Raw genomic sequence first — 27,614 nt, 5'->3', positions numbered from 1 at the left:
GACAGCGCGGCGCTCCCTTGGCACTCACCCTCCGACAGCACGGCTCTCCCTCGGCGCTCACCCTCCGACAGCGCGGCGCTCCCTTGGCACTCACCCTCCGACAGCACGGCTCTCCCTCGGCGCTCACCCTCCGACAGCGCGGCGCTCCCTTGGCACTCACCCTCTGACAGCACGGCTCTCCCTCGGCGCTCACCCTCCGACAGCGCTGCTCTCCCTCGGCGCTCACCCTCCGACAGCGCGGCGCTCACCCTCCGACAGCGCGGCGCTCCCTTGGCGCTCACCCTCTGACAGCACGGCTCTCCCTCGGCGCTCACCCTCTGACAGCACGGCTCTCCCTCGGCGCTCACCCTCCGACGGCGCGGCACTCCCTCAGCACTGACCCTCCGACGGCGCGGCACTCCCTCAGCACTGACCCTCCGACGGCGCGGCACTCCCTCAGCACTGACCCTCCGACGGCGCGGCACTCCCTCAGCACTGACCCTCCGACGGCGCGGCACTCCCTCAGCACTGACCGTCCGACAGCGCGGCACTCCCTCAGCACTGACCCTCCGACAGTGCGGTGCTCCCTCAGTACTGACCCTCCGACAGTGCCCACTCCCTCAGCACTGACCCTCCGACAGTGTGGCACTCCCTCAGCACTGACCCTCCGACAGTGCGGCACTCCCTCTGTGGATGTGGTTCCTGCTCCAGGTAACTGTCCAGTGACCGCTGGGTTAGAGATAGTACAGCAGTCACTATTCTAGTGTACGTGTGGGTGCCCTTAACCCAGTGGTAGTGTGACAGAGTATGAGTGTACGGCAGTGCGCGTGTGCGTGACCCCAGAGCCCAGTGAGAATTGTATGTGTGACCCATACCCCAGAAAGAGTCAGTGAGATTTTGTAAATGCTTGGGGTCTTGGGCTCTGTGCTGCAGTCTGTGCAAACAGCCAGGCCACACGTACTCAAATTTGCAGCACACTGACCCTCAGTAGGAAGTCGAATGCTGCGTTTCCTCTCAGTGACTGAGACACGTGGCCCCACAAGCAGAAACTTCAACCATCCCTCTCTCCATCAATCATCTGACCACAAATAAAACCCCATTTCACAAAACAAGGTCAGGCAGACATTCAACTGCAGTAACCACTAATTTCAACGTAATCCTGGCTGAATGGACCTATACTCCCAGAATTGAATAGATGATGAGCAGGAACTCTAGCGGATTCTCTCTCTCCAGCCAGAGATCACTGAAAAGAGATCAGGTGCAGGAATCCTGGCTGATTTCCCCGCGCTCTCTAACCTCGGGTTCACTGGAAAGACATCAGGTGCAGGAACCATGCCTGACCCCTGTCCCTCGAAATGCTCAAGACACAGGGTACATTCAAAAAGCACATCAGCTGGATAAAGACGGTCACTTAATCAAGGACATCCAGATCATAACCGATGCCTCTGCTCTAGTTTTGCTTTCAGCAACACAGAGCTATCAGACAGTGAGGGAGTGAATATTCCACACTCGAGCGAGTGTTTGCCTCTTGTTAACCTGACAAGAACTGAGAGACACAGTTGACAAACTGTACCCGTTTCCGCCCATTTCATCACAGGCTAAATTTAGACCCTCAGTGCTGGCACCAAACAGGAAATGATGCAAAATAATACTTCATTCTCTGTGCACAGACAGCCTCATTTATCTCAGGACATGAGGCCAGCGACATTCAATATTCATCATCTTCAATACACGCCCTTCAGGAAAACACACACCTTTAACTATCCGCCCCCACCGGTACTGTACCCCAGAGTTACACAGCGACACACCTGTCCCCCACTGGTACTGTACCCCAGTGTGACACAGCGACAGACCCATCCCCCACCGGTACTGTACCCCAGTGTTATACAGAGACACACCCTGTCCCCCACCGGTACTGTACCCCAGTGTTATACAGTGACAGACCCATCCCCCACCGGTACTGTACCCCAGTGTTACACAGAGACACACCCTGTCCCCCACCGGTACTGTACCCCAGTGTTATACAGTGACAGACCTGTATCCCACTGTTACACAGTGACAGACCCGTCCTCCACCGGTACTGTACCCCAGTGTTACACAGTGACAGACCCATCTCCCACCGGTACTGTACCCCAGTGTTACACAGTGACAGACCTGTACCCCACTGTTACACAGTGACAGACCCGTCCTCCACCGGTACTGTACCCCAGTGTTACACAGTGACAGACCCATCTCCCACTGGTACTGTACCCCAGTGTTATACAGCGACAGGCCTGTCCCCCACCGGTACTGTACCCCAGTGTTATACAGCGACAGACCTGTCCCCCACCGATACTGTACCCCAGTGTTATACAGCGACAGACCCGTCCTCCACCGGTACTGTACCCCAGTGTTACACAGTGACAGACCCATCTCCCACCGGTACTGTACCCCAGTGTTACACAGTGACAGACCCATCTCCCACTGGTACTGTACCCCAGTGTTATACAGCGACAGGCCTGTCCCCCACCGGTACTGTACCCCAGTGTTATACAGCGACAGACCTGTCCCCCACCGATACTGTACCCCAGTGTTATACAGTGACAGGTCTGTCCCCCACCGCTACTGCACCCCAGTGTTATACAGTGACAGACCTGTCCCCCACCCCTAATGAACCCCAGTGTTATACAGAGACACACCCTGTCCCCCACTGGTACTGTACCCTAGTGTTATACAGTGACAGACCTGTCCCCCACCGGTACTGTACCCCAGTGTTATACAGTGACAGACCTGTCCCCACTGGTACTGTACCCCAGTGTGACACAGCGACAGACCCATCCCCCACCGGTACAGTACCCCAGTGTTTTACAGAGACACACCCTGTCCCCCACCGGTACTGTACCCCAGTGTTATACAGTGACAGACCCATCCCCCACCGGTACTGTACCCCAGTGTTACACAGAGACACACCCTGTCCCCCACCGGTACTGTACCCCAGTGTTATACAGTGACAGGCCTGTACCCCACTGTTACACAGTGACAGACCCGTCCTCCACCGGTACTGTACCCCAGTGTTATACAGCGACAGGCCTGTCCCCCACCGGTACTGTACCCCAGTGTTATACAGCGACAGACCTGTCCCCCACCGATACTGTACCCCAGTGTTATACAGCGACAGACCCGTCCTCCACCGGTACTGTACCCCAGTGTTACACAGTGACAGACCCATCTCCCACCGGTACTGTACCCCAGTGTTACACAGTGACAGACCCATCTCCCACTGGTACTGTACCCCAGTGTTATACAGCGACAGGCCTGTCCCCCACCGGTACTGTACCCCAGTGTTATACAGCGACAGACCTGTCCCCCACCGATACTGTACCCCAGTGTTATACAGTGACAGGTCTGTCCCCCACCGCTACTGCACCCCAGTGTTATACAGTGACAGACCTGTCCCCCACCCCTAATGAACCCCAGTGTTATACAGAGACACACCCTGTCCCCCACTGGTACTGTACCCTAGTGTTATACAGTGACAGACCTGTCCCCCACCGGTACTGTACCCCAGTGTTATACAGTGACAGACCTGTCCCCACTGGTACTGTACCCTAGTGTTATAGAGTGACAGATCTGTCCCCCACCGGTACTGCACCCCAGTGTTATACAGCAACAGACCTGTCCCCCACCGCTACTGCACCCCAGTGTTACAAAGTGACAGACCCATCTCCCACCGCTACTGTACCCCAGTGTTACAAAGTGACAGACCCATCTCCCACCGGTACTGTACCCCAGTGTTATACAGTGACAGACCTGTCCCCCACCGATACTGTCCCCCAGTGTTACACAGTGACAGACCTGTCCCCCACCAGTACTGTACCCCAGTGTTATACAGTGACAGACCCGTCCCCCACCAGTACTGTACCCCAGTGTTATACAGTGACAGACCCATCCCCCACCGGTACTGTACCCCAGTGTTATACAGTGACAGACCCATCCCCACCGGTACTGTACCCCAGTGTTATACAGTGACAGACCTGTCCCCCACTGATACTGTCCCCCAGTGTTACACAGGGTCAGACCTGTCCCCCACCGGTACTGTACCCCAGTGTTATACAGTGACAGACCTGTCCCCCACCGATACTGTCCCCCAGTGTTACACAGTGACAGACCTGTCCCCCACCAGTACTGTACCCCAGTGTTATACAGTGACAGACCCGTCCCCCACCAGTACTGTACCCCAGTGTTATACAGTGACAGACCCATCCCCCACCGGTACTGTACCCCAGTGTTATACAGTGACAGACCCATCCCCACCGGTACTGTACCCCAGTGTTATACAGTGACAGACCTGTCCCCCACTGATACTGTCCCCCAGTGTTACACAGGGTCAGACCTGTCCCCCACCGGTACTGTACCCCAGTGTTATACAGTGACAGACCCGTCCCCCACCAGTACTGTACCCCAGTGTTATACAGCGACAGACCTGTCCCCACCGGTACTGTACCCCAGTGTTACACAGCGACAGACCTGTCCCCCAATGGAAGAAGGCAGAGATAACCGGTCAAAGTGACCAGGTACACCAAGTGGTATGACATCAGCGTTATTTCAAACTGAGTTCTTGTTAAAGCAGGTAGGGCATGAGGCTCAAAATAGTAGATCCTGGATCTGCAAATGAACGTGAGTAATGCTACATTTAAAATCGGCAAGGCAAATCGAAGAGACGAGGGAATGAGAGGGAAGAGCACTGGGTATAGGCTTGAAATGATATATTTAAACCAAGAGGTGTCAGACGCTGATGTAGACTGTGACAGTGAAAACCCTTGGACAGGAGATAAGAAATCTTTTTAAGTTGTACAACTTCAAAACTTTTGAGGGAAAAGATGGAGGAGCATTCCACATCATTTGAGAAAACAGCACATGAATTGGCCAAAGGAAAAGTGGACAAAGCTCATACAGTTCAGAAACTGATGCCGAGCAGAGACTGATAGCAAAGTCCCATCCCCATTAAGACAGCTTCAACTGGGATGTTGGGTTCATGTCGTGCTACACATGACCCACCATATTGTCCTGTATCTGTCAAAGCTTCCTTACTGACCCGTTTTGACACCGTCACTGTGACAACTTGTTATCATCCTTCAACCTTAATCAGTTTGTACAGTTTTGGATTCCTTGTTACTTTGGTTACACCTTCAGCATGTGAATCTTATACCTATCATGTTATTCCAGTTACTTAGTTTATCTCCAGCACCACCTTATTTTTCAGTTTTTGTAATTATCTCTCTGCCTCAATTAATCAGATGTAGGTCATCTCTTCACTTGTTATTTGGCTGTTGACACTTTACTCACACTGTCTGATACTCACGATCACCTGCAGAGACTTGATGTTCAGCCCATCGAAACTCCACTCACACCACTTGTATAATCTTTTGATCTCTCTCAATATGAAGTCTGTGCATAGATGCTCTCCCCACTTAACGGGACGAAGGGGCAGCGCTCCAAAAGCTTGTGATTTCAAATAAACCTGTTGTACTATAACCTGGTGTCATGTGACTTCTGACCTTGTCCAACCCCGGCAGCTTCACATCGCGTAGACCAAGTCTGCAGGTACAGCACAGGAAGTTATTGCTTCCCTGTCAGAGGAGGTTTCTATTTTATCGCTGTGGGAGAAAACTCACATTGGGTGCACGCACGCTGGTTCTGGAAGCATACAGGCATAAGTTCCGAGACTTGAGCAAATAGCCTGAACAAATCCACAACGAGTGAGACAGGCCTGCTGTGTTCATCCAGCTCCACACCTTGTTATCTCAGATTCTCCAGCATCTGCAGTTCCTACTATCTCTTACACAAAGAAATGCTGACAGACAGATCTGACAGGTTTAAGTGGAAGCTATGTAAGGAGGTCTCACAGTGACCATTCTCTTATCAGTATTTAACAACACAATAGGGTTGTCAAGAACCTGTTTTCTTTATTGGTCAGTGCGTTGAGTACAGGAGTTGGGAGGGTCATGTTGGGGCTGTACAGGGCATTGGTTAGGGCCACTTTTGGAATACTGTGTTCAATCCCGGCCTCCCTGCTACAGGAAGGATGGTGTGAAACTTGAAAGGGTTCAGAAAAGATTTACAGGGATGTTGCCGGGGTTGGAGGGTTTGAGCTACAGGGAGAGGCTGGATAGGCTGGGGCTATTTTCCCTGGAGCACTGGAGGTGACCTTACAGAGGTTTAACAAATCCATGAGGGGCATGGATAATTTAAATAGACAAGGTGTTATTTTCCCCCCAGGGTAGGGGACTAGAGAGGCACAGGTTTAAGGTGAGAGGGGAATGATTTAAAAGGGATCTGAGGGATAACTTTTTCACACAGAGGGTGGTGCGTGTATGGAATGAGCTGCCAGAGGAAGTGGTGGGGGCTGGTACAGTTACAGCATTTAAAAGGCATCTGGATGGGGTCGTGGATAGAAAGGGGTTAGAGGGATATGGGCTGAATGCTGGGGAATGGGAGCGGATTAATTTCATATATCTGGTCAGCGCGGATGAATTGGACAGAAGCGTCTGTTTCCGTGCTGTGCAGCTCTATGACTGTATGACCTTCTGTCATGAGGACTAAAGGTACAAACCAAAGGGTTGCAACCACTGGGCAGGTAATAACAATAGCTGACAATTATGAGCTGATCCATAAAACAAAAACTTTTTTTTCCCCGTATCACCCCTCAAAGCCAAGGAGGGTCAGGGAACGGAGTCAGGGAAGGACTGTTGGGAATATCTGAAGATCCCTCTCTAACAGGAAGGTCATAGAGATGTACAGCACAGAACCAGATACTTCGGCCCAACCCGTCCGCGCTGACCCAGATATCCTATATTAACCCAGTCCCATTTCCCAGCATTTGGCCCATTTCCCTCTAACCCCTTCCTATCCATGTCCCCATCCAGGTGCCTTTTAAATGCTGTAACTGTACCAGCCCCCACCACTTCCTCTGGCAGCTCATTCCATACACGCACCACCCTCTGTGTGAAAAAGTTACCCCTCAGGTCCCTTTTCAATCTTTCCCCTCTCACCTTAAACCTGTGCCCCTCTAGTTTTGGACTCCCCTACCCTGGGGGAAAATACCTTGTCTATTCACCCTATCCATGCCCCTCATGGTTTTATAAACCTCTATAAAGGTCACCCCTCAGCCCCGACACTCCAAGGAAAATAGACCCAGCCTATCCAGCCCCTCCCTGTAGCTCAAACCCTCCGACCCTGGCAACAATTTTGTAAAACTTCTCTGCACCCTTCCAAGTTTCACAACATCCCACCTGTAGCAGCGAGGCCAGAAACAATAGAAGGCATAGAGGGTCTAAGTGGAAATCAAAGGCCCCAGCATTTCTTTGGCAGTCAAGGGGATACCTTTATTCAGAACGCTGGAAGTTGTGAGGAAGCTACTGTGACTTGTGGGAGTTCCTCAGAGCAAGTCCGAAAAGGGAACGGATACATCAAACCATAACTTTAGCCATAACCAGGAAACTGGCAGTAAGATGCTGCTAATGAATGCAGGTGAGGCGAACGGGGAAAATGAGCGATGCTGAAGAGATGTTTTTCTTGCTCTTGAAAAGGAAAATAATCTCTTTGTTCTCCTGCAGACGTTACCACACCCCTAATTCTATTAATGGATACAGGAGCTGCTTGGACTCTCTGGCTGGAGAACATCCTGGTTCTCCCTCAAAAAAATGCAACGGAACTGATCGCTGGAGAGTATGTATCTCAATGAGTCGCGCAAACTGCATGTGGAATGGGACTCGTGGTTTAGAATTATCCAATTCTGGAGAATAATTTGGTTGGGAACTCAGATATGAGGTCCCTACCTGCTTCAAGAAGACCACAATCAGCCCGGTACCGAAGAAAGATCAGGCAGTGTGCCTCAAAGACCACTGCCTGTTGGCTCCAGCACCCAACACTAGGAAAGGTTTCGTGAGGTTTGCAGGATTGTAACCTACTGTCACGTGTACTTTTACTAGAAAAGTACAGCAAAGTGTTTTCTCAGCCACCCCACTGCAGCGCCTACATCAATGACAGAAGTCACACGTATTAATTCAAGGAAGAAAAACGAAGACAAAATCCACCATAGTTCATGGCTCCAGGTTTCGGGGAAAGCTAATTAAGGAATGATGGAACACTCAGAAGATGCAGCTGGGATAAGGCCACCATTCCAGGCCACTGGAACACTAGGCTGGAAGCCTCCCCCAAAGAAAACCACCATGCCAGGCCAAGACTGCCACTCCCAGAGATTACCACCTGCCAGGTCACTAGAACGCCTGCAAGTTGAAGACAATGAAGATCTCCACTCTGGTGGAGAGGAGCTCCACACCAGGAACCCAACTCACTTTGCTGAGACCGCCACCTCTCGGCCTAGCCGGTGGGTCTGGTTCAGGTCGGGATTTACTCCTTGCTCGCGGGGAGTCCCCGGGCTGGGGGTGAAGCATTCACCATCAGAGACCTCCTCCCAAAACCACCACTCTCCAGAGCCAAAAGAAAGAAATGAGAAAGAACGCTGATGGGGGTGGATGAGCACTTCACCACCATGTTGCCATGAGGTAATGGCTCAGATCAACAGCTGCCTCCCAGATTGCCTTGACCCACTAAAATTTGCCGACTGTCACAATAGATCTATGGCATTTACCACCTCCCTGGCCCTACACTCATTCCCAGAACGTCTGGGTAGGCTCTTATTTATTTACTTTAATTCTGCCTTCAACACCATAACTCCAACCAAACTAATCTCCAAACTCCGGGCCCAAGTCTCTGCTCCCCGACTCTGCAACTGGATCCTCAACTTCCTGACACACAGACTGCAATCAATAAGGATAGGGGGCGGCACTTCCTCCACGATAATCTGGGATACCAGTGCCCCGCATGGCTACATAATCAGGCCCTAACTTTAGTCCTTCTGCACTCACAACTGTGTGGCGAAATTTAACTTGAACTCCATTTACAAGTTCGCTGATGACACCACTGTCTGGGTTGGATTTCAAATAACAATGACAGGGAGAACAGGAAAGAGATAGACAGCTTAGCGGCATGGTGTAAAAAGAACAAGCTCTCCTTCAATAAATGTCAGCAAAATGAAGGAGCTGGTCATTGACTTCAGGAAGTGGAGTGGAGGGCACACCCCTGTCTGTGTCAACGGTGCTGAGGTTGAGATGGTCAAGAGCAGGATTAGCAATCATCAAAAATCTGTCCCTGGTTCATTCACATCGACGCTACAGTCAAGAAAGCACAGCAACATCCTCACTTCCTCTGGAGGCTAAGGAAATTCAGCACGTCCACAATGATCCTTACCAATTTTTACAGGTGCACCGTAGAATGCATCCTATCAGGATGCATCACAGCTTGGTATGGAAACTGCTCTGTCAATGACCGCAAGAAACTATAAAGTGTTGCGAACACATCCCAGTCCATCACAGAAACCAGCCTCCCATCCAGTGACTCCATCTGTACTTCCCACTGCCTTGGGAAAGCATCCAACATCATCAGAGACCCCTCCCACCTCAGTCAGACCCTTTTCCATTATGGAAAAAATATTAAAGTTTGAAAACACATTCCAAAACCTTCCCGTCTGGTGATCCAGAGCAATAGCTAAACAAATTCAATCACCAGAGGCTCACAGTCACAACACAAGCAGATGCTGGGGTCGATGAAACTCTATTTAAGAAAGAGGACAGTTCAAACCAAGTGCTTGGTCAGTCTTTATCAATTGAGGCTCACAAAGCAGATGCGGAATGCATGGGCAGTTCGCACTGAGGCTGAAGGAATTGAAAAGTGTTAGTAAGTTAAGAATGAGAGTTCTGGTGAGGAAGTAAAAACATTCTCACCGATCTGCAGACAAAGTATGGCTAGTTTCTCATTGGTTTCAGATAATGCCCAGATAACGGTCAGTTGTAAAGTTCTCAAGAGAGTGCATAAAGGAATAGGGAGACTATGGCCTAATGTTATTATCATTAGAATATTAATCCAGGGACCCAGGTAATATCCCGGGAACCTGGGTTAAAATCCCGTCATGGCAAAAGGCGGAATTTGAATTCAAATTTTCAAATGTCTGGAATTAATAGCTTAATAATCACCATGAATCCATTACCAATTGTTGGAAAAATCCCATCTGGTTCACTAACATGTTTTAGGGAAGGAAACTGCCATCCTTACCTGGTCTGGCCTCTATGTGACTCCAGACCCCACAGCATTGTAGATAATAAAATGTGAGGCTGGATGAACACAGCAGGCCCAGCAGCATCTCAGGAGCACAAAAGCTGACGTTTCGGGCCTAGACCCTTCATCAGAGAGGGGGATGGGGTGAGGGTTCTGGAATAAATAGGGAGAGAGGGGGAGGCAGACCGAAGATGGAGAGAAAAGAAGATAGGTGGAGAGGAGAGTATAGGTGGGGAGGTAGGTAGGGGATAGGTCAGTCCAGGGAAGACGGACAGGTCAAGGAGGTGGGATGAGGTTAGTAGGTAGGAGATGGAGGTGCGGCTTGGGGTGGGAGGAAGGGATGGGTGAGAGGAAGAACAGGTTAGGGAGGCAGAGAGCATTGTGGCTGCCTCTTAACTGCCCTCTGGACAATTAGGGAGGGGCAATAATTTGCTCTCTGATGAAGGGTCTAGGCCCGAAACGTCAGCTTTTGTGCTCCTGAGATGCTGCTTGGCCTGCTGTGTTCATCCAGCCTGACATTTTATTATCTTGGATTCTCCAGCATCTGCAGTTCCCATTATCTCTGGCAATAAATGCTGCCTGGCCAATGACGCCCTCTTCCCATGTATGAATGAAACAAAAATAGGAATACAGAAAATACAGGCATCGATAAAGAAATATTTCACATTGGGTAAGTCTTCATAAAGATGCTGTTCTGTAAAATATGACAACTTCTCAATATGGAGTCAGACCAGCCGCTTTGATACCCATTCCGTTTTTGAAGATTTTAGTGTTAGTGGTCTGCATGACCTAAAATGAAAGGAAGGACATCTGTATATTCTCAATATTAGGAGTAATTCCCAGAATCTATTTCTTTAAGAACAATTACAGCTAGGGTAAATGGAGAAAAACATAACTTAGATTTATATTTCATGACCAACCGAAATACAATCCGACCAAGGCTTTCATTTCACATTTCAGCACCTGGGTATAAAGTCCCATCACTAATCATCCACAAACACATCTCAGGAGCTTTGGACACGTACCAGCAAACCCTCCAAACTCCGATTAAAGCATACTGACACAAATATTGGGACAAAGGATTAGATTTTGTTGTTTATTATTTTCTACCAGAGATTCCCCAAACGAAACTACTGGGCTCAGTACATTTGAACTGACAATACGGTCCTGACACAATTAATAAAGGAAAATTTCTCAGGATCAAAAGACAATCATCAACATTCGATTGTGTGTCTGGAACAACTTACAAAGGAGTACGGAAAGTCATGCACTTAAAACCTTGGCAACCATGAGATTATGGGCAGAAGAACATGCTGTAATGAGAACAGAAGGTGAAGTACAAGCATCGATGTCTCCAGAAGATGAAAGGAAAATTCTATGGTCCTTACAAGGCAGTTGGGATGGTTAGTAAAGTGATTTAAGTGATTGGGTTTCTTCTTTTCCCCCCTTTATCGCAGTGGGAACCTATCTATCTGTTGAAGCAGTAAAGGTGATGAGAAACAGCAAGTGTGCCAGCTAGGAAGGGTAGTGGAGGATGATGGAGGCTGTAAGGGTGAGGTGGTAGGAGAAGTAGACAGCTCACAAACCAAATCTCCTGCAATTCGACACAACAACACCAGAATCGTAGGGCAGTTAGGCAATATGCTCTCATGTCGAGAGGAAGATCAAGTAATTGAGGGTATGTAAGGAAATCTGCAGGAGTACATGTGCATGTACGACGTTAGACAGAGACACAATATAGATGGAAGTGCCTCAGTACTGATAAACCTCACTGGTTGAGTCCGAGATAACAAGCTCAGGTGGAACTAGAGATTTGATACAGATACTTAAATGAACCTATTCAAAGCAGCTGAAGTTCATCGACAGTGGTGGTTCCTAAACCAGACAGATCAACTGGATTCCACAGAGATTACGGAAATGCAAATGCAATCACAAAAATAGATTGGTATCCAATTCCTTCATTAGTAGGTTGCATCTTTCTAAAACTGACCTTTGAATGGGTATCATGAGCATCAAAAGCTGAAGAAATATCCACCTTTATGAAATCAATGTGGGATTGCCTTTCAGGTGTAAGTGTTCCACCTAAATCCCGAAGACTTAGGACTCAAAAAATAGGACAACAACACACTGCAGCAACATGGAACTATGCCAAGAGGAAGAAGAACACCTCTTCCAAGTGTTCAAGGATAATGGATAGCCAAAGAACCGGGACCGGAGATGCCTCCAGGAACAAAGATTCTACATGCCCTGACACTCATCACAATACCCCTTATCAGCAGCACATCAGAACTCACCACAAGACTCCTAAAACCGCGAGGCATCAGTGTGGCACACAATCCCACATCAACCCTACGACAAGTGCTCACCCAAACTAAAGACCCACTCCCCGCCACGGACAGGACCAATGTCATCTACAAGATCCCCTGCAGGGACTGTGAGAAACACTACGTCAGACAAACAGGAAGGAAACTAATAACAAGAGTACAGGAACACCAACTGGCTACAAAAAGACACGACCAGTGCTCACTCATCTCAATCCACATGGACAAGGAGAACCATGACTTTGACTGGGACAACACCAAGGTCCTGGGGCAGGCTCGGCAGCGACAAGCACGAGAATTCCTGGAAGCACGGCACTCCACGAAGCAGGCTATTAATAAACCTATTGAATTTGACGCCATATACATTCCACTTACGGAGGAAACCCGGAAGTGAGGCAATCCATCACAACGGACCCCAGAGTTTAAAATCCAGGCGGGAAAACACATCAATGCTTCATCGGAGGCTGCATTGAGAATGTTACCCAGCACGGTAACAAAACATAGGCGGAACAACAAACCAGCTCAGTGAGCCAACCAACCTCAACACCCACAACCTGAGCTACAGATCTACTCCAAAACCTTACTTACGAATCAAGTAGTAGCATATGTACTTAACTGTGTAGTTTGTTTAGAAGACATCTTAATGTACAGGAACATGTAGGAAGAGGCAATTAGAGGACCTGCTGAAGCGACTGTGGTTAGCTGGCTTTGCACTAAAGTTGGCCAAAGGTGAATTTTACAAAACCAAGGGTAACTTACCTAGGAGATATCACAGGATTAGAGCAAGTATTGCCGAGAACAGCAAAAGTGATAGCCCTGATCGAAATTCCCCGTTCCTAAAACTAAACAGGAAACCATGAGATTTTTAGGAACATGTGGGTTTTGAATCAGAAATCTGTGCCAATCACGTCAGGACGAAAGCTATAGCTTTAGCAAATTTGTTGAGGAAGGAATTAAAAGGGGGCACGGTCAGCAGTAGTCTTTAGGAAGCTGAAGGCAATCCTGAGAAATGTACCAGTACGGGCTGTTCCTGACTCAACCAAACCTTTCAAAATAGCAATTCACGGAAGGGACTTGGGATTAGGTACAATCCTCCTGCAAAATGATGAATCGGGCGCAGAGAAACTATTGGAGTTCTTTCCAAAGAAGCTACGTCAAAATCAGAGGAATTAGTCTACTGGAGAAAACCAGACTTAGGGATAATAATTCTGGCTGTTCAACTCCGAGATGACTCTGTTACGTCTGACACAGCTACAATAGAACATCAACCTGTGACAACCACAATCTGCCAGCATCCATTCAAAATTTGAAAACCCAAAATGCCAGACTGTTCAGATGGAGTTTATTGATGTAACCGTTCAAAGTAATGATATTTCACAGTGCTCAGGCACATTTCCCAGGACACAAAAGTAATGGAATAAATTAAGAAATCAACAGAATGATGATGATAACTGAAGACAACTTGTATATCATGGTTGATCTGATAAACCTCAACTCCACTTTCCTGCCTTATCCCATCTCTCACAATCTTTAATGACTCAGCCTCGAAAGCCATCCGTGGTAAAGAATTCCACAGGTGCATAACTCTCAGAAAATAAATTCCTCTTCACTTCTGCCTTAAATGGGTGACTCCTTATCTGAGATTACACCCTCTCGTTCTAAGCAGTCGCACAATGGAAACCATCTCGTTGCATCGAGCCTATCAAGCCCCGCAAAAACCTTGCATGTTTCCCTAAGTGTCCACTCATTCTTCTGAACTCCAAAGAATAGCAACAGAACCTACTCAACCTCTCCTGATCAGAGACCATCCACAGCTAGAAACACCTGTGTGAACTTTCTCGCAATTGCCAGTAAATCTTTCCTGAGATAATGGACCAAAATCTATTGACCGAACTCCAACGCATGTCTTCCACTGTTACATCAAGACTTTCCACGCACGTACACTATTCACATTTCATTTGCCGTCTGTATGACCCAGTGAACTCACACGCCAGGTTTTTGTGATTTACATATGACTTCCAAATCATTCTGTGCTGCAGCTTCCTGTAGTTTTCCCAATTTAAATAACATTCAGCCTTGATTCTTCCTGCCAAAGCACCGAACCTCACATTTCCCCACATTACATTCAACCAAGCGTTGCCCAATCACTCAACGTGTCGACCTCATTCTAAACAGCATCATCGACACCACTGGCCTTCCAGACAATTTTTCCGGCATCTGCAGACTGAACAATAGCAAAGCCACTTTCACCATCCAAGTCATTGCTTCATATTCTCATTAACACAGGCCCAAGCACTGACACCTGTGGTATTCCACGGGGTACAGGGTCCCATTCCAAAAATGCCACCTTCATCCCAATTCCGTGGTCAATTAGTTTGACAATTTTCTATCCAGGCTATTGTCACCCAATCTGATACATCGAGGCACAGTGATATTACATTTATTCATCCTCTCCGGGACTGTGCCCCAGCGTTACAGAGTGGCACTCCTACCCAACTGATACTACACCCCAGTGTTACACAGTGACAGAACGGTCCATAGCGGCATGGTACACAAGTGTTACACAGTGACAGAAAGGTCCCCACTGGTACTGTACCCCAGTGTTACACAGTGACGGAAAGGTCCACACCGGCACTGTACCCCAGTGTTATGCAGTGACAGACCTGTCCCCACTGGCACTGTACCCCAGTGTTATACAGCGACAGACCTGCCCCCACCGGTACTGTACCCCAGTGTTACACAGTGACGGAAAGGTCCACACCGGCACTGTACCCCAGTGTTATACAGTGACAGACCCGTCCCCCACCGGTACTGTACCCCAGTGTTACACAGTGACAGACCCGTCCCCAACTGGTACTGCACCCCAGTGTTATACAGCGACAGACCTGTCCCCACCAGTACTGTACCCCAGTGTTACACAGTGACAGACCTGTCCCCACCGGTACTGTACCCCAGTGTGACACAGTGACAGACCTGTCCCCACCGGTACTGTACCCCAGTGTTACACAGTGACAGACCTGTCCCCACCGGTACTGTACCCCAGTGTGACACAGTGACAGACCTGTCCCCACCGGTACTGTACCCCAGTGTTACACAGTGACAGACCTGTCCCCACCGGTACTGTACCCCAGTGTTACACAGTGACAGACCTGTCCCCACCGGTACTGTACCCCAGTGTTACACAGTGACAGACCTGTCCCCACCGGTACTGTACCCCAGTGTGACACAGTGACAGACCCGTCCCCACCGGTACTGTACCCCAGTGTTACACAGTGACAGACCTGTCCCCACCGGTACTGTACCCCAGTGTGACACAGTGACAGACCTGTCCCCACCGGTACTGTACCCCAGTGTTATACAGCGACAGACCTGTCCCCAACTGGTACTGCACCCCAGTGTTATACAGCGACAGACCTGTCCCCACCAGTACTGTACCCCAGTGTTACACAGTGACAGACCTGTCCCCACCGGTACTGTACCCCAGTGTTATACAGTGACAGACCCGTCCCCCACCGGTACTGTACCCCAGTGTTATACAGTGACAAACCTGTCCCCCACCGGTACTGTACCCCAGTGTTACACAGTGGCAGACCTGTCCCCACCGGTACTGTACCCCAGTGTTACACAGTGACAGACCCGTCCCCAACTGGTACTGCACCCCAGTGTTATACAGCGACAGACCTGTCCCCACCGGTACTGTACCCCAGTGTTATACAGTGACAGACCCGTCCCCCACCGGTACTGTACCCCAGTGTTATACAGTGACAGACCCGTCCCCCACCGGTACTGTACCCCAGTGTTATACAGTGACAGACCTGTCCCCCACCGGAACTGTACCCCAGTGTTATACAGTGACAGGCCTGTCCCCACCGGTACTGTACCCCAGTGTTACACCGTAACAGACGTGTCCCCCACCGGTACTGCACCCCAGTGTGATACAGCAACAGAACCGTCCCCCACAGCAACAGTACCCCAGTGTTACAGAGAGACAGACCTGTCCCCCACTGGTACTGTACCCCAGTGTTATACAGGGACAGACCTGTCCCCACCAGTACTGTACCCCAGTGTTATACAGCGACAGACCTGTCCCCCACCAGTACTGTACCCCAGTGTTATACAGCGACAGACCTGTCCCCCACCGGTACTGTACCCCAGTGTTATAGAGTGTCAGACCCGTCCCCCACCGGTACTGTACCCCAGTGTTATACAGTGACAGACCCGTCCCCACCGGTACTGTACCACAGTGTTATACAGCGACAGACCTGTCCCCACGGGTACTGTACCCCAGTGATATACTGGGACAGACCTGTCCCCACCGGTACTGTACCCCAGTGTTATACAGCGACAGACCTGTCCCCCACTGGTACTGTACCCCAGTGTTATACAGGGACAGACCTGTCCCCACCAGTACTGTACCCCAGTGTTATACAGCGACAGACCTGTCCCCCACCAGTACTGTACCCCAGTGTTATAGAGTGTCAGACCCGTCCCCCACCGGTACTGTACCCCAGTGTTATACAGTGACAGAGCCATCCCCCACCGGTACTGTACCCCAGTGTTATACAGTGACAGACCCGTCCCCCACCGGTACTGTACCCCAGTGTTATACAGCGACAGACCCGTCCCCCACCGGTACTGTACCCCAGTGTTACACAGGGACAGACCCGTCCCCCACCGGTACTGTACCCCAGCGTTACACAGTGAGAGACCAGTTCGCCACCGGTTCTGTACCCAAGTCTAATACAGAGACAGACCCGTCCACACCGCTACTGCACCCCAGTGTTACAGAGGGACAGACCCGTCCCCCACCGGTACTGTACCCCAGTGTTACACAGTGAGAGACCAGTTCGCCACCGGTTCTGTACCCAAGTCTAATACAGAGACAGACCCGTCCACACCGCTACTGCACCCCAGTGTTACAGAGGGACAGACCCGTTCCACACCAGTACTGTACCCCAGTGTTATACAGGGACAGACCAGTCTCTCACCTTACTGTACCCCAGTGTTATACAGTGACAGACCCGTCCCCCACCGCTACTGTACCCCAGTGTTATACAGCAACAGACCCGTCCCCCACCGATACTGTACCCCAGTGTTATACAGCTACAGACCCGTCCCCACCAATACTGTACCCCAGTGTTACACAGTGACAGACCTGACCCCGCCGGTATTGTACCCCAGTGTTATAAAGCTACAGACCCGTCCCCCACCGGTACTCTACCCCAGTGTTATACAGTGACAGACCCGACCCCACCGGTACTGTACCCCAGTGTTACACAGCGACAGACCTGTCCGCACTGGTACTGTACCCCAGTGTTATACAGAGACAGACCTGTCCCCCACCGGTTCTGTACCCCAGTGCTATACAGTGACAGACCCGACCCCACCGCTACTGTACCCCAGAGTTACACAGCGACAGACCTGTCCCCCACCGGTACTCTACCCCAGTGTTATACAGCGACAGACCTGTCCGCACTGGTACTGTACCCCAGTGTTATACAGAGACAGACCTGTCCCCCACCGGTACTGTACCCCAGTGTTACACAGTGACAGACCTGTCCCCCATGGGTACTGTACCCCAGTGTTACGCAGTGACAGACCTGTCCCCCACCGGTACTGTACCCCAGTGTTACGCAGTGACAGACCTGTCCCCCACCGGTACTGTACCCCAGTGTTACACATGACAGACCTGTCACCCACCGGTACTGTACCCCAGTGTTATACAGTGACAGACCCGTCCCCACCGGTACTGTACCCCAGTGTTATGCAGTGACAGACCTGTACCCCACTGTTACACAGTGACAGACCCGTCCCCCACCGGTAACGTACCCCAGTGTTATACAGAGACAGACCAGTCCCCCACCGGTACTGTACCCCAGTGTTATACAGTGACAGACCTGTACCCCACCGGTACTGTACCCCAGTGTTATACAGTGACAGACCTGTACCCCACCGGTACTGTACCCCAGTGTTATACAGCGACAGACCTGTCCCCCACCGGTACTGTACCCCAGTGTTATACAGTGACAGACCTGTCCCCACCGGTAACGTACCCCAGTGTTATACAGCGACAGACCAGTCCCCCATGGGTACTGTATCCCAGTGTTACACAGGGACAGACCCGTCCCCACCAGTTTGCACCACAAACTCCCACAGACAAAGGGTGCCAAATCACCCTCGCCATCTTTTAAGTACTGACTATATGACCGTACTCCCTCAGCACTGACCCACCGACAGTGCCCGCCCCCTCGGCACTGACCCTCCGACAGTGCCCGCCCCGTCGGCACTGACCCTCCGACAGTGCCCGCCCCGTCGGCACTGACCCTCCGACAGTGCCCGCCCCGTCGGCACTGACCCTCCGACAGTGCCCGCCCCGTCGGCACTGACCCTCCGACAGTGCCCGCCCCGTCGGCACTGACCCTCCGACAGTGCCCGCCCCGTCGGCACTGACCCTCCGACAGTGCCCGCCCCGTCGGCACTGACCCTCCGACAGTGCCCGCCCCGTCGGCACTGACCCTCCGACAGTGCCCGCCCCGTCGGCACTGACCCTCCGACAGTGCCCGCCCCGTCGGCACTGACCCTCCGACAGTGCCCGCCCCGTCGGCACTGACCCTCCGACAGTGCCCGCCCCGTCGGCACTGACCCTCCGACAGTGCCCGCCCCGTCGGCACTGACCCTCCGACAGTGCCCGCCCCGTCGGCACTGACCCACCGACAGTGCCCGCCCCGTCGGCACTGACCCTCCGACAGTGCCCGCCCCGTCGGCACTGACCCTCCGACAGTGCCCGCTCCCTCGGCACTGACCCTCCGACAGTGCCCGCTCCCTCGGCACTGACCCTCCGACAGTGCCCGCTCCCTCGGCACTGACCCTCCGACAGTGCCCGCTCCCTCGGCACTGACCCTCCGACAGTGCGGCGCTCCCTCGGCACTGACCCTCCGACAGTGCGGCGCACCCTTGGCACTGACCCTCCGACAGTGCCTACTCCCTCAGGACTGACCCTCCGACATTGCGGCGCTCCCTCAACACTGACCCTCCGACAGTGCGGCACTCCCTCGGCACTGACCCTCCGACAGTGCCCACTCCCTCAGCACCCACCCTCCGACAGTGTGGCGCTCCCTCAGCACTCACCCTCCGACAGTGCCCACTCCCTCAGCACCCACCCTCCGACAGTGCGGCACTCCCTCAGGACTGACCCTCCGACAGTGTGGCGCTCCCTCAGCACTGACCCTCCGACAGTGCGGCACTCCCTCGGCACTGACCCTCCGACAGTGCCCACTCCCTCAGCACCCACCCTCCGACAGTGTGGCGCTCCCTCAGCACTCACCCTCCGACAGTGCCCACTCCCTCAGCACCCACCCTCCGACAGTGCGGCACTCCCTCAGGACTGACCCTCCGACAGTGTGGCGCTCCCTCGGCACTGACCCTCCCACAGTGCCCACTCCCTCAGCACCCACCCTCCGACAGTGCGGCGCTCCCTCGGCACTGACCCTCCGACAGTGCCCGCCCCGTCGGCACTGACCCTCCGACAGTGCCCGCCCCGTCGGCACTGACCCTCCGACAGTGCCCGCCCCGTCGGCACTGACCCTCCGACAGTGCCCGCTCCCTCGGCACTGACCCTCCGACAGTGCCCGCTCCCTCAGCACCCACCCTCCGACAGTGCGGCGCTCCCTCAGCACTGACCCTCCGACAGTGCCCGCTCCCTCGGCACTGACCCTCCGACAGTGCCCACTCCCTCAGCACCCACCCTCCGACAGTGCGGCGCTCCCTCGGCACTGACCCTCCGACAGTGCCCGCCCCGTCGGCACTGACCCTCCGACAGTGCCCGCCCCGTCGGCACTGACCCTCCGACAGTGCCCGCTCCCTCGGCACTGACCCTCCGACAGTGCCCGCTCCCTCGGCACTGACCCTCCGACAGTGCCCGCTCCCTCGGCACTGACCCTCCGACAGTGCGGCGCTCCCTCGGCACTGACCCTCCGACAGTGCGGCGCACCCTTGGCACTGACCCTCCGACAGTGCCTACTCCCTCAGGACTGACCCTCCGACATTGCGGCGCTCCCTCAACACTGACCCTCCGACAGTGCGGCACTCCCTCGGCACTGACCCTCCGACAGTGCCCACTCCCTCAGCACCCACCCTCCGACAGTGTGGCGCTCCCTCAGCACTCACCCTCCGACAGTGCCCACTCCCTCAGCACCCACCCTCCGACAGTGCGGCACTCCCTCAGGACTGACCCTCCGACAGTGCGGCGCTCCCTCAGCACTGACCCTCCGACAGTGCGGCACTCCCTCGGCACTGACCCTCCGACAGTGCCCACTCCCTCAGCACCCACCCTCCGACAGTGTGGCGCTCCCTCAGCACTCACCCTCCGACAGTGCCCACTCCCTCAGCACCCACCCTCCGACAGTGCGGCACTCCCTCAGGACTGACCCTCCGACAGTGTGGCGCTCCCTCGGCACTGACCCTCCCACAGTGCCCACTCCCTCAGCACCCACCCTCCGACAGTGCGGCGCTCCCTCGGCACTGACCCTCCGACAGTGCCCGCCCCGTCGGCACTGACCCTCCGACAGTGCCCGCCCCGTCGGCACTGACCCTCCGACAGTGCCCGCCCCGTCGGCACTGACCCTCCGACAGTGCCCGCTCCCTCGGCACTGACCCTCCGACAGTGCCCGCTCCCTCAGCACCCACCCTCCGACAGTGCGGCGCTCCCTCAGCACTGACCCTCCGACAGTGCCCGCTCCCTCGGCACTGACCCTCCGACAGTGCCCACTCCCTCAGCACCCACCCTCCGACAGTGCGGCGCTCCCTCGGCACTGACCCTCCGACAGTGCCCGCCCCGTCGGCACTGACCCTCCGACAGTGCCCGCCCCGTCGGCACTGACCCTCCGACAGTGCCCGCTCCCTCGGCACTGACCCTCCGACAGTGCCCGCTCCCTCGGCACTGACCCTCCGACAGTGCCCGCTCCCTCGGCACTGACCCTCCGACAGTGCCCGCTCCCTCGGCACTGACCCTCCGACAGTGCGGAGCTCCCTCGGCACTGACCCTCCGACAGTGCCCGCTCCCTCGGCACTGACCCTCCGACAGTGCGGAGCTCCCTCGGCACTGACCCTCCGACAGTGCCCGCTCCCTCGGCACTGACCCTCCGACAGTGCCCGCTCCCTCGGCACTGACCCTCCGACAGTGCCCGCTCCCTCGGCACTGACCCTCCGACAGTGCCCGCTCCCTCGGCACTGACGCTCCGACGGTGCGGCACTCCCTCGGCACTGACCCTCCGACGGTGCGGCACTCCCTCGGCACTGACCCTCCGACGGTGCGGCACTCCCTCGGCACTGACCCTCCGACGGTGCGGCACTCCCTCGGCACTGACCCTCCGACGGTGCGGCACTCCCTCGGCACTGACCCTCCGACGGTGCGGCACTCCCTCGGCACCCACCCTCCGACAGTGCGGCACTCCCGCAGCACTGACCCTCCGACAGTGCCCACTCCCTCGGCACCCACCCTCCGACAGTGCGGCGCTCCCTCGGCACTGACCCTCCGACAGTGCGGCGCTCCCTCGGCACTGACCCTCCGACAGTGCCCACTCCCTCAGCACCCACCCTCCGACAGTGCGGCGCTCCCTCAGCACTCACCCTCCGACAGTGCCCACTCCCTCGGCACCCACCCTCCGACAGTGCGGCACTCCCTCGGCACTGACCCTCCGACAGTGCCTACTCCCTCAGGACTGACCCTCCGACAGTGCGGCGCTCCCTCGGCACTGACCCTCCGACAGTGCGGCGCTCCCTCGGCACTGACCCTCCGACAGTGCCCACTCCCTCAGCACCCACCCTCCGACAGTGCGGCGCTCCCTCAGCACTCACCCTCCGACAGTGCCCACTCCCTCAGCACCCACCCTCCGACAGTGCGGCACTCCCTCGGCACTGACCCTCCGACAGTGCCTACTCCCTCAGGACTGACCCTCCGACAGTGCGGCGCTCCCTCGGCACTGACCCTCCGACAGTGCCCACTCCCTCGGCACCCACCCTCCGACAGTGCGGCGCTCCCTCGGCACCGACCCTCCGACAGTGCGGCGCTCCCTCGGCACCGACCCTCCGACAGTGCCCGCTCCCTCGGCACCGACCCTCCGACAGTGCCCGCTCCCTCGGCACCGACCCTCCGACAGTGCCCGCTCCCTCGGCACCGACCCTCCGACAGTGCCCGCTCCCTCGGCACCGACCCTCCGACAGTGCCCGCTCCCTCGGCACCGACCCTCCGACAGTGCCCGCTCCCTCGGCACCGACCCTCCGACAGTGCCCGCTCCCTCGGCACCGACCCTCCGACAGTGCCCGCTCCCTCGGCACCGACCCTCCGACAGTGCCCGCTCCCTCGGCACCGACCCTCCGACAGTGCCCGCTCCCTCGGCACCGACCCTCCGACAGTGCCCGCTCCCTCGGCACCGACCCTCCGACAGTGCCCGCTCCCTCGGCACCGACCCTCCGACAGTGCCCGCTCCCTCGGCACCGACCCTCCGACAGTGCCCGCTCCCTCGGCACCGACCCTCCGACAGTGCCCGCTCCCTCGGCACCGACCCTCCGACAGTGCCCGCTCCCTCGGCACCGACCCTCCGACAGTGCCCGCTCCCTCGGCACCGACCCTCCGACAGTGCCCGCTCCCTCGGCACCGACCCTCCGACAGTGCCCGCTCCCTCGGCACCGACCCTCCGACAGTGCCCGCTCCCTCGGCACCGACCCTCCGACAGTGCCCGCTCCCTCGGCACCGACTCTCCGACAGTGCCCGCTCCCTCGGCACCGACCCTCCGACAGTGCCCGCTCCCTCGGCACTGACCCTCCGACAGTGCCCGCTCCCTCGGCACTGACCCTCCGACAGTGCCCGCTCCCTCGGCACTGACCCTCCGACAGTGCCCGCTCCCTCGGCACTGACCCTCCGACAGTGCCCGCTCCCTCGGCACTGACCCTCCGACAGTGCCCGCTCCCTCGGCACTGACCCTCCGACAGTGCCCGCTCCCTCGGCACTGACCCTCCGACAGTGCCCGCTCCCTCGGCACTGACCCTCCGACAGTGCCCGCTCCCTCGGCACTGACCCTCCGACAGTGCCCGCTCCCTCGGCACTGACCCTCCGACAGTGCCCGCTCCCTCGGCACTGACCCTCCGACAGTGCCCGCTCCCTCGGCACTGACCCTCCGACAGTGCCCGCTCCCTCGGCACTGACCCTCCGACAGTGCCCGCTCCCTCGGCACTGACCCTCCGACAGTGCCCGCTCCCTCGGCACTGACCCTCCGACAGTGCGGCGCTCCCTCGGCACTGACCCTCCGACAGTGCCCGCTCCCTCGGCACTGACCCTCCGACATTGCCCGCTCCCTCGGCACTGACCCTCCGACAGTGCGGCGCTCCCTCGGCACTGACCCTCCGACAGTGCCCGCTCCCTCGGCACTGACCCTCCGACAGTGCCCGCTCCCTCGGCACTGACCCTCCGACAGTGCCCGCTCCCTCGGCACTGACCCTCCGACAGTGCCCGCTCCCTCGGCACTGACCCTCCGACAGTGCCCGCTCCCTCGGCACTGACCCTCCGACAGTGCCCGCTCCCTCGGCACTGACCCTCCGACAGTGCCCGCTCCCTCGGCACTGACCCTCCGACAGTGCCCGCTCCCTCGGCACTGACCCTCCGACAGTGCCCGCTCCCTCGGCACTGACCCTCCGACAGTGCCCGCTCCCTCGGCACTGACCCTCCGACAGTGCCCGCTCCCTCGGCACTGACCCTCCGACAGTGCCCGCTCCCTCGGCACTGACCCTCCGACAGTGCCCACTCCCTCAGCACTGACCCTCCGACAGTGTGGCACTCCCTCAGCACTGACCCTCCAACAGTGCGGCGCTCCCTCAGCACTGACCCTCCAACAGTGCAGCACTCCCTCAGCACTGACCCTCCGACAGTGCGGCGCTGCCTCAGCACTGACCCTCCGACAGTGCCCACTCCCTCAGCACCCACCCTCCGTCAGTGTGGCGCTCCCTCAGCACTGACCCTCCAACAGTGCGGCGCTCCCTCAGCACTGACCCTCCAACAGTGCGGCGCTCCCTCAGCACTGACCCTCCAACAGTGCGGCGCTCCCTCAGCACTGACCCTCCGACAGTGCCCACTCCCTCAGGACTGACCCTCCTACATTGCGGCGCTCCCTCAACACTGACCCTCCAACAATGCGGCACTCCCTCGGCACTGACCCTCCGACAGTGCCCACTCCCTCAGCACCCACCCTCCGACAGTGTGGCACTCCCTCAGCACTGACCCTCCAACAGTGCGGCGCTCCCTCAGCACTGACCCTCCAACAGTGCGGCGCTCCCTCAGCACTGACCCTCCAACAGTGCCCACTCCCTCAGCACCCACCCTCCGACAGTGTGGCACTCCCTCAGCACTGACCCTCCAACAGTGCGGCGCTCCCTCAGCACTGACCCTCCAACAGTGCGGCGCTTCCTCAGCACTGACCCTCCGACAGTGCCCACTCCCTCAGCACCCACCTTCCGACAGTGTGGCACTCCCTCAGCACTGACCCTCCAACAGTGCGGCGCTCCCTCAGCACTGACCCTCCGACAGTGCCCACACCCTCAGGACTGACCCTCCGACATTGCGGCGCTCCCTCAACACTGACCCTCCAACAGTGCGGCGCTCCCTCAGCACTGACCCTCCGACAGTGCGGCTCTCCCTCAGCACTGACCCTCCGACAGTGCGGCGCTCCCTCAGCACTGACCCTCCGACAGTGCCCACTCCCTCAGCACTGACCCTCCGACAGTGCCCACTCCCTCAGCACTGACCCTCCGACATTGCGGCGCTCCCTCAGCACTGACCCTCCGGCAGTGCGGCGCTCCCTCAGCACTGACCCTCCGACAGTGCGGCGCTCCCTCAGCACTATGACAAGGCTATCAGAGTGCCCAGCTAGCTGTAGCTAACTCCATTATTCTCTGACTCAGAGGTGAGTGAGAAGCGGCAAAGGCAGTCTGTATATCCACTGAGCGGCAGCTGAGAACACAACCTTTGCAGCATGGGACGTTCTGTCCATTCCCGAGAGAAGATATTCTCACACACAAACATGTTCACGTCATCAAACTGAGGAGCAAGGCCCAGACACGATCAAAAAGCAGGAACTTACTTTTCTGAGAGCGGAGGGCTAGTCGCAGTGGACTGGTCAGGACGTCATCATCGGATGCAAACCCAGTGAACTCTTCAGCCTAACAGCATGAACAGACAGAGACACAGAGACAGAGAGGAGTGAGACAACCCGCTCTGAATAATCGTTATCCTCCCACAGTAACCAATCAGGCACTCACAGCAGCATTTAAACGTCAGGATTTCATGAGAATCTTTGGGGGAATGTACGACACACTCCCACAGGGAGGGGGGAAATGTGGGAGTTGCTCCCACAGGGGATTCGGGTGGGATGTGGGAGTCACTCCCACAGGGGATTTGGGAGGGGGCAGAATGTGGGAGTCGCTCCCACACGGGATTTGCGGGGTGGGGGGGGTACGTGGGAGTCGCTCCCACATGGGATTCGGGGGTGAATGTGGGAGTCACTCCCACACGGGATTCGGGGGGGGGTGGGGGGGGGGGGGGGGGGGGGGGGGAGGGAGAATGTGGGAGTCGCAACCACATGGGATTCGGGGGCGGGGGGGAACGTGGGAGTCGCTCCCACAAGGGATTCGGAGGAGGGGGGGGGAATGTGGGACTCACTCTTACAGTGAATTTCGGGAGGGTGGTAGGGTGGGGAAACGTGGGATTCACTCCCACGGGAAATCGGGGTTGGTGTGGGGGAATGTAGAACTCCTGCATGAATGCTAGTATCTGCTGTAAAATCTGACTTAGAGTAATGTCATAGCTGTCACATTTTCAGAAAACATGTCCTACACAGACAGTCTGTTAAAATCGTTCCACTCCCATCTATGCCCCAGCCAGAACCTCCCAACTGCCTCAGCTCCAGCTGCATGCCACAGCCATCACTTCACCCACTTTCAAACCCCAGGGATTGTCACCACCGACCACAGCCTCTCATACAGATCTAAACTCGCCTCAAACACACCTATAGCCTGTTGGCCCCACCTCGAGCCCGTTACACAGTAAATTGGGGAAATGTGGGATTCTGTTCTTCAAGAAGAATCAGCAGGATATTTAGAAAGGTTTAATGCCACCAATCACAACGTTGTGAAATCATGTTCGACAAATCTGCGACAGTTCTTTGACTACAGGACAAACAGAGTTTATGAAGGGGAACAGAAATGAGGTGTATCTAAAATTTCGAAAAGGTATTTGAGAGAGAGCGACAAGTGAAATGTACTGCACGAGGTAAGAGCACCTGGTGCTGGGGCTTAGGTTATGCTGTGGATTGAGAATTGGTTAATAGTCAGGAGACAGAGTGTCAGGACTAATGGGTCATTGAGTCACATCGCACGGAAACAGGTCGTTCAGTCCACACCACCCATACATCCTAAATTAAATCTAATCCAATTTGCCACGTCCCCATCCAGATGCCTTTTAAATGCTGTATCTGTACCAGCCCCCACCAGTTCCTCTGGCAGCTCATTCCATACACGCACCACACTCTGTCTGAAAAAGTTATCCCTCAGGTCCCTTTTAAATCTTTCCCCTCTCACCTTAAACCTATGCCCCTCTAGTTTTGGACTCCCCCACCCTGGGGGGAAAGACCTTGTCTATTCACCCTATCCATGCCCCCCATGATTTTATAAACCTCTATAAGGTCACCCCTCAGCCCCGACGCTCCAGGGAAAATAGCCCCAGCCTATCCAGCTGTAGCTCAAACCCTCCAACCCTGGCAACATCCCTGTAAATCTATTCTGAATCCTTTCAAGTTTCACAACATCTTTACAAGAGTGCATTTCCAAATCGAAAAGACGTAACCAGGATCAGTCTGAGGGCCTCGATTATTTACCCTCTCCATTAGTGACTGGGACTAGGTGACAGTGTGTGCAGTGTATATCGACTGACTGACCAGGCAAATATCCATTGTAGGGCATATTCTGTCCCCTACAAAGGGGGTGAATGGGCAACAAATTGGCAGATGGGAGTTTCAGGTCGGAAAGTGAGAGGTCTGTACTCTGGTTGGAAAAGTCAGAAGTAAGGCTATTATTTCCCTCAGTGGCCCCTTGCTATTGGGAAGGTTTTAATGT

General features: G+C 55.2%; 2 protein-coding genes across 2 annotated transcripts in view; both read right to left on the bottom strand.

Moving 5' to 3' along the window:
* The window catches only part of kmt2bb (lysine (K)-specific methyltransferase 2Bb), a 107,301-nt gene extending 81,039 nt beyond the window's left edge, over positions 1 to 26,262 (bottom strand). Inside the window, 2 exon segments of the mRNA XM_059641272.1 lie at positions 25,586 to 25,664; positions 26,164 to 26,262. Of these exon segments, the coding sequence (XP_059497255.1) occupies positions 25,586 to 25,664; positions 26,164 to 26,262 (178 nt within the window).
* Positions 26,263 to 26,637: 375 nt separating this feature from the next.
* tyrobp (transmembrane immune signaling adaptor TYROBP) overlaps positions 26,638 to 27,614 on the bottom strand; it is a 12,876-nt gene continuing 11,899 nt past the window's right edge. The window contains exon 5 of the mRNA XM_059641271.1: positions 26,638 to 26,669. Coding sequence (XP_059497254.1) covers positions 26,638 to 26,669 — 32 coding nt within the window. The remainder of the gene's footprint in view (positions 26,670 to 27,614) is intronic.

This window comes from Stegostoma tigrinum, chromosome 41 (genome assembly GCF_030684315.1).
Source record: "Stegostoma tigrinum isolate sSteTig4 chromosome 41, sSteTig4.hap1, whole genome shotgun sequence".
NCBI lineage: Eukaryota > Metazoa > Chordata > Chondrichthyes > Orectolobiformes > Stegostomatidae > Stegostoma > Stegostoma tigrinum.
Note: the sequence above shows the minus strand (reverse complement) of the source record. Positions and strands in the feature narration are given on the sequence as shown.